General features: G+C 39.4%; 1 protein-coding gene across 2 annotated transcripts in view; it reads right to left on the reverse strand.

Moving 5' to 3' along the window:
• Window positions 1-12009, reverse strand: part of UNC5C (unc-5 netrin receptor C) — a 385127-nt gene that overhangs the window by 110957 nt on the left and 262161 nt on the right. For both annotated transcript variants that reach the window (XM_032762595.2, XM_032762594.2), the window contains exon 3: window positions 2927-3070. In XM_032762595.2, coding sequence (XP_032618486.1) covers window positions 2927-3070 — 144 coding nt within the window. The remainder of the gene's footprint in view (window positions 1-2926; window positions 3071-12009) is intronic.

Raw genomic sequence — 12009 nt, forward strand, 5'->3', positions numbered from 1 at the left:
TTAGACAATAATGTCTCCACTCACTGATGTACATGCTGTATGTGTTTAGAGTTCATACAAATATTTATTATTTACCTATGAGGCCAGCTGAAAAAATTGTAGTTTAAAATAGATGATTTTTCTGTGACTGCGCTTTTGCTGCTCAGCATAAATCTGCATGCTAAATACCCAACACTGCAGCTCTTATTCCTGTGAATAGAGGCTACAGGCCTGGGCCATAATTGTCCAAGAAGCCCCAAATCAAGGGAAAATATGCAAAAAATTATCATAAAAAAGCAAAACTTAAAGCTCATAGGCTCAATTCCTCCATTTTTAAAAATACACTTAAGCACTATAAAAACTACTAGACTGACTTTCTCTCCCTCTCTCTCTCTCAGACGTGGTCAAAAATATCAATCACAAGCAAAGATCTTGGATGCCAATTTTCAGCCCAGAATGATTTTTTTTTACAGCTAAGTTACAAGCTTCTGAAAATTGAAGTTTATGATGAAATCACTGACAGACTCTTGGCTAAAGTGCAGTTACTGTATATATATATATCTAATTTCATGAAAGGCAATTACACATCTATAACTTTAACATTGCCCTGTTATCTTCATCTGATATACATTCAAACTCTTAATTGAAGTAAATGTGATGCCATCTGTCAAGTGTTAACTGGCAGGGCACCAAAATCTAGTTGGTGATTTAATACAGATTTTGTAATCTAAAAAAGCTGCTGAAACATCGCTAAAGCTCTCTGAAGCACAGTGCTGACATTTGGAATGGGTAGTTAAAGTTCACTGCTTTCCTGTCAGAAAGACCATAGAGAACTCTAGAAATATTTGTTTGCCCCTAGAAAAGGATTCAGTACAAAATGCCACGTATGAAACACTTCAGAACAAGGGGAAATTAGGATTCAACGCAGATTCTGTCTATATAGATATTTATAGTGCACTTGTGATAGCGAAGTACCTAACTACTCCTAAGAGCACCATGACCTAATGAGCGGATAAAGTATCAGAAGGGGACTCAGGTTTTACTCCTCACTCTGCCACTTATCTGCTGGGGACGTTGGGCAAGTCCATGTACCTCTGGGCCTCAATTTTCCCATCCTTGAAATGGGGACAATTATTAAAACTGAGTGAATAAAATTTTTTTCAGTTCTGTAATTGAACCAAAATAAAAACAAGAAAACAAATTTGTTTTGGTTTGACCCAAAACAGATTGTTTTCACTTTTCTTGCCAAAACGAAAAAGCAAAAATGTTTTGTTTCAGGTTAAATGACTTGTATTGTGCAACCCAAAACATAATATTTTATTTTCTTTGTGGATTTTTTTATCTTTATTTTAATAAATTGAGCCTAGCTAAATTTCTAAACAAACCAGTGTTTCAAAATGAAAAGTCACATCGTGTTTCAAAAACGTTGAAATGAAATGTTTGGACTTTTTCTGATTTTCCCCCATTTTTTTTGGTCAAAACTATTTGCTAAATTCACCCAAAATCATGAATAGTTTTGGTCAATCCAAGACTTATTTTTTGGTGAATAAATTATTAGTCTAAAAATTTTTGCTCAGTTCTAATAATGATACTGACTTCTATACGTAAAACTCTGAGATTTATTGATGAAAAGCATCACGTAAAAGCCAGGTATTATTATCTGATGCAATAATATCTGATAAACTGATTTCAAGTAGTCTGTGTCTGTATGAGGGACGAGGCCAAAACCTTGCATCCAAACTCCACTGAACTCTGAGGAGATTCTTCTCCAGATCCATCTTGATATCAAAAATTTGTAGGCAAGATCCATTTCCAGTCAAGTAGCTTAGGTCAAAGTGTTCAATTTGGGTACTTAAAATTAGCCTTCTAAATCTAAATCTAGACATGTAAATTAAAGTGGCTCAATTTGTAAGTGCACTCAGCAGCCTTGACCCAAGTGACTTTATTGTGAGCAGGATGGAGTCCTAAAAAGCCATTTGTAATGGCTTGAGATGACACTATTTCATAGCAAAATGATAAGCAAACAGTGCTTCATTAGTCTTCCTTCTTAAAGGTATTAGTAAGGGAGATGTTCTTTTTTCTGGAAGAGGAATTCTCTTCTCTTGTTCTAAAATGTCAGGCTATATTCAGAATAGACACGCTAGACAAGTATCCAGCTGTGGGTACACCAAACGATGTTTCTTTGTTCCTTTTTCCAAAGGCAAGTGAAATGATTTCTGAGTTACGCAGCTTGCTTGCATTGTACTAAATAAAACTCACTTAATCCGCATGAAAGGGAAATGGGAATTCCCACTGTAAATGCTGTATTACAAAGACAAGCCCCTTTTTGAAAATTAATGAACGTTAAATATTTGTATTGTCAACTGAGGAGCTATTGTCTGGAGATTGGTTGTCCTTTTTTTTCATGGGTGGAGTGAGAGTGGAGAAAGGATTTAAAATAAATATTGAGGTTAATAACCATGCATAGCAAGGATGAAGTGTTAAGAGTTAAGGTGCCTATGTTTGCTATCCACAGTTCCTCTCTGATTACAGTGATATGCTAAATTTGGTCCCTGTTTGTTTGTCAGGCAAAAGCAGCATTATTAAATGGCTGCAGAGACACAAGGGAATTGTTCTTATCCCATCACAGGGTTTGCTTTGATAAATTCCAGCCTACTAGCTGCAAATACTTTCCTTGGGTCAGGATCATTGCAGAACGTCACAAATAATTTGTTGTTGTTGGCCTTCTTTTTTTTATAAACCTGGAGGGAGGAAGATGCAAGTCTGGCTCTCAGAAACAGAAGAAATGATGAACTGACACATCTAAGTGCAATACTGGTGGTCTGAAGTCTGACATGCTGCATCAACCACCACAGAAGTTTCAAGGCCTATTCAGTGTGTGTGGTTAAAGCGAAAGTCCCCACCCAAACAACCCAGAGTCACTTCACTCCAGAGAAAAGGTACTCACATGCAATGCGAACATAGGCCTTTCGACTCTTAGTAGTGCCGGCAGAGCTCCAAGCGACACACTGGCACCAGTAATCTTCAGGTCCAAAGAGTTCTTCCACCTGCTGACGGGAAATCTCAATGCTCACTTCCCGAACAATCAAACCTGTCAGGATACAATTAATATCCCGAGAGTATTAGAGTTGGTGAAGCTATTGTTCAGAATAAAATATTAGAGAGAGAGCGCATGCGAGTGTGCTTGTAAAACTCTTCTGAGTCCTGGCTGATAATCTACTCAACAGCCCTTATCATGAGGAGACTGTTAAGGAAAACAACAACATTATTGGTGAGTGAACAAGTGAATATTTTGCAAGACTCATTTATATCATGTATATGTGCACACACACCCACACTATACATCTAAACATTGGGCAGATCCTCAGCTAGTGTAAGCCAAAGTAGCTCCATTGCTTCCATTTCCCATTGATACCAGGTGAGGATCTGGCACAGTACAATTTTAATATGAAACATGCTTCCCATCTTACACTATCAGGAGCTGTGTAAAAATACAAGTCTCCTCCTTTAAAAAAAATATATCATCCAGTTTGGGGATGCTGATGGAGCAACTCTTGTTCACTCGAATACTAAATTGTGCACAGCACCATGACTTCACCCCTCCTGAAAACAGAACAGTTGTCTACACTGATGGTCTCAAACCCTGCAGCTTAATGATTGTAAGCGTATTGTTTTGAAATATACTGTCTAGAACAAGGGTCTACTCTGCACTACAGTATTGCACACCACTGTGCTCTGCATTGCCCCCTAACATGCCTTCCCCCATATCCTCTAATAATGCATTTTAATGCAATCCTCAAAAATCTACAATGAGAACAACAGTGATGATAACGCTGTCACTGCCATTACAAACCTAGCATTTGCCCAGTTACCACACAGCGCTATCTGATGTGCAGCATTTTTTCCTATTTTACGTACAGGGAAATATTGTGGTATCTCAGATACCACTGCAATATCTGTTGGTAAGATGCTGACTTTTAACACCAATTGACATACTCCATGTTTTGCATGATCCCACCCCAACAATTCACCAGCCCTGTGAAAATGCTCTTCACTTCAGTTTTAAAATGGTAGCCAAGGGAGGTGTGTGGGTGGGTGAGTTGAGGGGGGGAGAATCTATGCACCTTTTTTAACATATTTGCACTGTGTTGCTGATGCCAAAGCCTCAATAAACTTTGAGTGTGTCCATCCATAAAAAAAAAAAATCATCACCATTTCTAAAATGTAGTCCAATAAAGGACCTTAAGTATATAAACCTCACATACAAATATTTTGTACAGCGTGACTGATTCTCTTTTTCCTTACTGTAATGCCAGGAAATTTAATTAAAAGATACTTGATCTTAGTCTGCATAGTTTGTCCCCATCACTGAATAACTAACATAGGGTTATGAGTCTTTCTGCTGAACGCAGACTTTCAGGTCAGCTACCCCCAGCCTCTTACAACATGAATTACAAGGTGATATTCATAACATGAATGTTCCCAGTTGTACAGCACAGTAGCACTGCATGCTCTGGAAACCAAGCAAACCCTTGATTTTGCCTTCAGCCTCATAGAGGCTCCATTCAGGAAGCTGATGATTAATTAATATTGGTGCACGGTTGTATACTGTCGTTTATGCTGCACACGCTTTCCATCCAAAACTCGTTTAACAACGTAACATCATAAAAAACAACAACAGGAACTGAAGCATGCAATATCATACAGAATTTTTGTACGAACTCTTTATAATTAGATGCATTTTCCTGCTAGGTATTATATAGCCTATCATCTTTTTAATTTCCTTATCTTTGACATGTTTGCCCAGGAAATTATAAGCTATTTCGAGAAAAATACATACTAGCTTTTCTCCTTGAAACTAAACACTCAAAATTTGGTTGCTGTACTTCGATGAAGTAAAAACAAAATACAGCATATATATTTGGAATGTGACAAACACCACCTTCTAAAACTGCTTTGCTTGAAAGAGCTCAATTGGCTCCAGAAGTGGCCCAGGGCTGTTCGTTGTCCTATCTATAAGGGGAAAATAGCTTATATATACAGGATGTGCTCAAAAGGGGTTATGTTTTCACAGTGCAACTGCTGCTAGTCTAAAGATCTCACTTCAGTACATTCCCACTTTTTATAGCCTCAAGAGCTTAGCAGTTTCAATGTTCCAATATTATGTTTTTACAACGAGGCTGATTATAATGCAGTTTGATGGAGCAGAGAGTTAGGTTACTACAGGGCTAAAGTAAGTAGTCTTATAATGAAAGGAGAATACTGGTTAATGATTACAAAATGGACTTAAAATTCTGGATGCAAATCCAGTTTTCTGATATGTTGAAGATATGAAATATACATCATGTCAATAACATCCATTAAATACACTGGCATAACTTTTATCTCTTGGTTCTTAATATATTCTCCATTTAATAACAAAAAGCTAGTCAAGGCATTGGTTTTCTAGGACATAAACGCTCACAGGTTTCAGGTTGTTTAAAGTCTTTTGATCTCACAAATTGTGTGGTAGCCATCTAGAAGCATATTTTCTGTTTGTGCTTAAAAGCATGTGATCATAAATACAGTATCACCATATGATTACATCTGTCTCTAAGCCAGGGGTTCTCAAACTGGGGGTCAGGACTCTCAGAGGGTTACGAGGTTATTACGGGAGAGGGCAGGTCGCGAGCTGTCAGCCTCCACCCCAAACCTCGCTTTGCCTCCAGCATTTACAGTGGTGTCAAATACATAAAAAAGTGTTTTTAATGTGTAAGGGGGGGCCGCACTCAGAGGCTTTCTGTGCGAAACAAGTCACCAGTACAAAAGTCTGAGAACACTGCTCTAAGCTAAAAAAATTTTTGTAGAATATATAGGAGATCAAATCAGTTGCTGAGACATCAGCTGGGACGATATGCTATATGTATAGGTAGTGAATGTAGAAATTTATGGGCCAGATTATGACATCCTTAATTTTGCTAAGCAGCACCTTACTCCATTAGGAACCACACTGATTACTTATGGAGTAAGGTACTAGTCTGTGGGAGAAAGCACTGGGGCTGACCGGCAGCAGGAGCCCCAGCCACTGGGGCTGACAGCAAGTCTGGAAGCAAGGAAATCCTGACCTTTGAATGTTCTATATTGAAATCATGAATCAGGCTTCATTTTACTTTGAAATCGCATTTCTCGCAATTAATTCACAGAGTTGGCACGTCTGGCAGAAGGTGACCCTGCGTGATTCCTCCTGAACTTTCACACACTGTAAGGATCTGATTCTGCTGGCCTTACTCATGCTCAGTAGTGCCTCATTTCACAAAGAGTCCCAGTGATTGAAAAGGAACATCTTACCTAGTAAAGTATCACTCCACCTAAGAAAAGGTGGCAGAATCTGTCTGTCGGGTCATACAACTAGGAATGGGGTAATTTTCCTCTGTGTTGTGACAGGTCAGAATCCTATTGGTGTCACTTAAAAAATAATCCTTACCATGGTCACACTTTCTAATCGTGTTAGGAAACATTTAATTAGAGTTATCTCAGACAGCAGCTGACCTATTATCATGCTGAAATGATTCTGTATAGGTCCCACAGAAGACTCTACATTCATCCAATACTATACTGCTTAAAACCTCACAGGAGAATAATAATGGCATGATAACCTTGAGAGGAGGACTTCTAAGCGAGATCCTGATCTTACCACTACTGCAGGTGCTTCTACTATTCAATCACAGGAAACAGGTTGAATTTATTTCGTAATTGTTCCTCATGAGCCACCTTTTGCATTACAAATGTTGTTCTAAGGACTCAGTTGATCTGCAATGTAACTTTTAAGGTAGGTCAAAACTTGGATGTTAAATCCTGACAACATCCCATTAAACACCGTATGAGATCAAGAGACTGGCAGTAACAGCAGAATAAACTAATTTCCTCTATATCCCCCACTGCTTTTTTAGTACTTTGGCTCTTACAGAATGACACATAACCCAGCCTTTATGCTCATACAGGCCAACTTCTGCACTGATTTGCATCTCATACAACCTCACTAATCACATGGGATGTAAGTCAGTGTAGAATTTGCTCCATACCACACACTTTATAGCCCAATTTTTTAGAGGGTTTCTATATTTGCTCTCTCAGATTCTGAGTGTGCCTGTTTGGACATTCAGTTCTATATCTACCTGCCTGACTATATACGGATGCACATACTTGTGAGCGCAAAATTAGAAGCCATTTTTAAACACTTTCCCCTGTGGGTCTACCACACATGCACCACACACAAAGGAGGATTCAATTGCTCAGACGACTGGTAGTTGCTTATGGAGCACTTAACCTCTAGGACACTGTCGTAGCTTCCTACTCAGATTTGAACCTTAGCGTTCATAAACTGAGAAGCTAGCATGAAACCTTCTAAGCTTTTCCTACTTAGATCTGATCTCGCTGCCACCATCCAAAATTTCAGGGTTTTTGGCCCCTCTGGTCCCCCAAAACCTTTCCTGGGAGGCCCCAAGACTCAGAACCCTGAGCCTACAACAAAGGGAATAACCCACTTCCCTCCCCTCTCTCTCTCTCTCACCAGACTTTCCTCTCTGGGCTAACCTGGGAGTATTGATGCAATCTCTTTACATCACAATACCAAGAAGCATATCTCCTCTTTCTCACAAAAAGACAAACCCCAAATACAAGGAAACAGAAGAGATTCTATCTCTCCTCCCCCTTAGCTTCCTCCCGCCCTGGGACACTAGGAGAGTAACACAGAGCGTAGTGTTTCCCTTCCCCTCTGCTTTCCCTTTCTCCTTAACCAGTGAAAAACTCAAACAGGTTTTAAAAAGAAAGCTTATAAAAAAAGAAAGAAAAAAGACAAACATATTCTCTGTAACAAGATGACAATACAGGGCTTATTGCTTATAAGAAAAATATGAATAAACAGTCTGAAGTCAAAAAGATATCCAATTTGAAACATTCCAGCAAGTTACACACATGTAAATACACCCAAAACAACATAAAAGCCTATATTGTTTTTCTACCTGTACTTACAAGTTGGAAACAGAAGATTAGAAGAAAGAAGCTTCTCATAGCTGAGAGACAAACAAAAGACTCAGAGTCCAAAAATTCCCTCCCTGACTTTGAAAAATCCAGTTTCCTGATTGGTCCTCTGGTCAGGTGTTTGGGTTCCCTTTGTTAACCCTTTACAGGTAAAAGAAACATTAACCCTTAGCTATCTATTTATGACAGACACCAATTCAAATTCACCCCGTATCAGTAATAACTGAAACATTAAAATCCCACAGATGTTTCATGTCTACTGTGAAATGAGTTGATAGTTTCAGTCAAGTTCCCAGCATACAGATATCCAAAACTTAGAATAAAGCCCCATTCACAACTGCATACCTGCCCATAGCCTGACAAAATTCCAGTAAATTGCAAATTTGCATAAATTAATATATTTGCATAAATTCAGACATGAACCACCAGAAGCAGATGCCTTCCTATTTTATAGTTATGCAATAACAAACCCAATTGTAGGGAGATAATTGAATGCATTTGTGGGTAGCTAGAATGTTTGATAGGTTCCACATACTGTATATAAATTCAATAAATAAAGATACCAGCTTTATTAAAAGCTTCCCTGCTGTGGTTACAGTATAGCTCCTACACTCTTTCACGGAAATAAATAGCAAGAAGATGACTAGTGGGGAGGGGGAATTTTTGCTTGCACTATCTCCTAGTTTGAGGTTTATCCCTTGGCCTGCATGCTCACCTAGGAACATAAGGGGAATATACTCTTCTCCCCCTGTGCAGGCTACCCAGACCTTGGATGCAGCCATCCACGACCTTGGATGCACCCATTGCCACCCCCCTCACACATTTGCAGCAGGGTGGTGGTGGTGTGGAGCCTTAAAGTGAGAAGTCGAAGTAGAAAGTCAAGCCATTTGAATCAGTTTTGTATAAGAACTGGTAATGACATCTTATGAATGTACATCAGAAAGAAAGCGATCCATAAAAACATGCCTTCCCATTTTTAATTAACAAGTATTTGATCTCTGACCTCAGTAAACAACTTGAAAAATTGCAAGGGAGCCCCAAGAACTGATCAAAGTTTTGAAACTGAAATAAGAGCAAATGAGAAAGTTCAGAAGGGACAACAAAGAAAAGGAGAGAAATACTTGCTTAGAATTCTGTCTTGTGGATTTGGATAATCTAAATTATGAAAGAAGTCTGAGAAAGAGAAGATGACTTTGAAACTGTTTAGTTTCAGGGATATTTACACACACCAATCACTCTGATTTTATATAAAAATCCGCCCACACACAGCACTGAGCCTGCCATCAGAAAAATCTATTCAATTGCTGGAACTTCCCTGTAGACAGGGCCAAACACCTATAGCCCGAAGGGAAACACAGTGCACTTGGCAAGTCTGAAGCTGGCATTAAATGGCATCACTTTGGCACTTTCAGCAGAGATCTCAAGAACTGAACAACCTTCTTACCCCTCCAAGTTGTCCCTCCAGGTATGGACTGAGGCATATTGATGAGGAGTTTAAGGACAACTAGCACTGAAAGTGCCTGTTACACACCAGTTCTGTGAATTAAGAGAAGGCCTCAGTCTCCAGGGCTGTCAATCTAGTACTATTCACCTGCACTACATGCCTCTCCTCACATTTTAATGGGAAATTATACTTTTTCTGGGCTGGATTGTGACTTGGACTACACACCCATGCAAGTGAGTGAAAGAGAAAGAACTTTCCTAACATTCCTACATTGTTTACTTGGACATCTGTGGGTGGGGAATGGGTGGGAAGAGGCACAGAATAGATGTGTCATAAACAGATAGCTAAGGGTTAATGTTTCTTTTACCTGTAAAAGGTTAACAAAGGGAACCAAACACCTGACCAGAGGACCAATCAGGAAACCAGATTTTTCAAAGCTCAGGGAGGGAATTTTTGGGTGTGTGTCTTTTTTCTGTGTCTCTGCTGCTAGTGCTCTCTGTTTATGATGCCTCTCTTGGCTCTGAGAGAGGATCTCTCTACCTTCAGACTTTTCTAATCTTCTGTTTCCAAGTTTTTTTTTTTTTTTTTTTGTGAGAGTACAAAGGTAGAAAACACAATAGGCTTATATTGTTTTTTTTTTGTATTTACATGTGTGGTAGTTGCTGGGATGTTTAACTTGTATTCTTTTTTGGATAAGGCTGTTTTATTCAATTTTTTCTTTTAAGCAATTGACCCTGTATTATGTGTCATCCTTTGATACAGAGACCATTTTTTTATGTCTTTTTCTTTCTTTTTTTATAAAGCTTTTCTTTTTAAGAACCTGTTTGAGTTTTTCTCTGGTTAAGGCTAAGGAACGAAGGGAGGGGGAAATCCTTGGTGTATAGATTGAGCTAAGCTTGAATTTGCATAGCCCTCTGGGTGAGGGGGAAGACACTATGAATCTCTCTGGGTTTGGTGTTTCAAGGAATGGAAGCAGGGAAATCTCCTTAGTGTGATCCTAGGCGGGAAAATCTGGGGGGAGGTAAAGAGGGAGAAGGGAAGTAGGTTATTTCCCTTTGTTGTGAAGACTTCATGGGCACCTGAGTCTTGGGGGTCCCCCGGGGAAGATTTGGGTGGGGAGACCAGAGTGAGGCAGGCACTGATTCCTGTCTGGTGGCAGCGCTATCAGATCCAAGCTGGTAATTAAACTTGGAGGTTTCATGCTAGCAACTTATTTTCTGAACTCTAAGGTTCAGATCTGAGTAGGAAAGCTATGACAGATGGAGCCTTGGCTAAATCTGCCTAATTGCTAACTGGTTCAGCTAAGTGAGCAGAGGAGGTTGGAGGGATATTTGGAGGGATAATCATTTGCAGCTGGTAGAGGAGAACAGCTAATCACTTCCCCTCCTGGAGCAAAGGGACAGCAGGGAGGGAATTATTATAGACATAGTCCTTTACTATAACTTGCACTCTAGATACACAATCTAGCAAAGACACATTCTGATGATCCCAAAGTGCTTAATATATTAACTGGTTAAGTAAACTATGGGTAGATTATGTGCTCTTCAAAGGCAGGAGGTGTATCTCTTTTTTTTTAAATGTCCATAAATGTAATGTAATCATATAATATTATGGTATTATATAAATTAGTAACAGTAATAATAATTCATGGGTTCTATTTTGCACCCATTGAATTAAATGGACAAACTCCTAATGATTTCCATGGCAGTATAAATATCACTTACACTATTTTATATATCTCACTGTGCCCACCACTAAAATTCATTCACTTCTGTGGTGAAACCCAACAACTGTTTTATCAGGCACAGCAACCCCATACAATAGTTTAATATAGGCAATGAAGAATACTGTATTCATCTGAAAGTGTAAGAGGTTCAGCAAAACAGAATTTAATTATCCAGCTCGGAATCTGTCCAGGTGAGTAGGGTTAATATCTACACTCTACAGGGCTCCTTTGTGCCAAAACTTATTTTGTTGTTATTTAAGGTATAGGGAAAATTTTGTGTGCGTGTGTTTGTGTGTGTGTGTTCAGCTGCAAGTATAAACTCAGTTTCCAAATTCTGAGAATCTGTATGTGTATTTTTCTGTTAATGGATTCTCTTTTGTGTTTTTCTGCTTTCAATTGATCAAGAGATACTTCTTCAACTAGTAATCAAATACACCTCTACTCCAGGGGGGTGGGGCTGCGCACTCCGGTGGATCAAAGCAAGTTTGATATAATGCGGTTTCACCTATAACGCAGTAAGATTTTTTGGCTCCCAAGGACAGTGTTATATTGGGGTAGAGGTATAGTCATGTGTCCAAGCTACCAATCAGATTTCAGAGCGGTGCACGTGGTAGCTGTTCCCTCAGCTAGACACCAAGTTCCACTTCCGTGTTGAAAGCACAGGCCTGATGGGGCATAAAACATTGCCCGGGTGCTTCTGGGCTACAAGCCTCGCCCCTCCTTTGTGAAGGCAGCAGACAACCTTTGCGCCTTTTTTCGCGATGCAATTGAGCAAACCGCCATAGCACGCCAAATCATGTGGACCACTGAGATCAACCAACGGTATCCGACCGTTGCAACG

Source organism: Chelonoidis abingdonii, chromosome 5 (assembly GCF_003597395.2).
Source record: "Chelonoidis abingdonii isolate Lonesome George chromosome 5, CheloAbing_2.0, whole genome shotgun sequence".
Taxonomy (NCBI): Eukaryota; Metazoa; Chordata; order Testudines; family Testudinidae; genus Chelonoidis; species Chelonoidis abingdonii.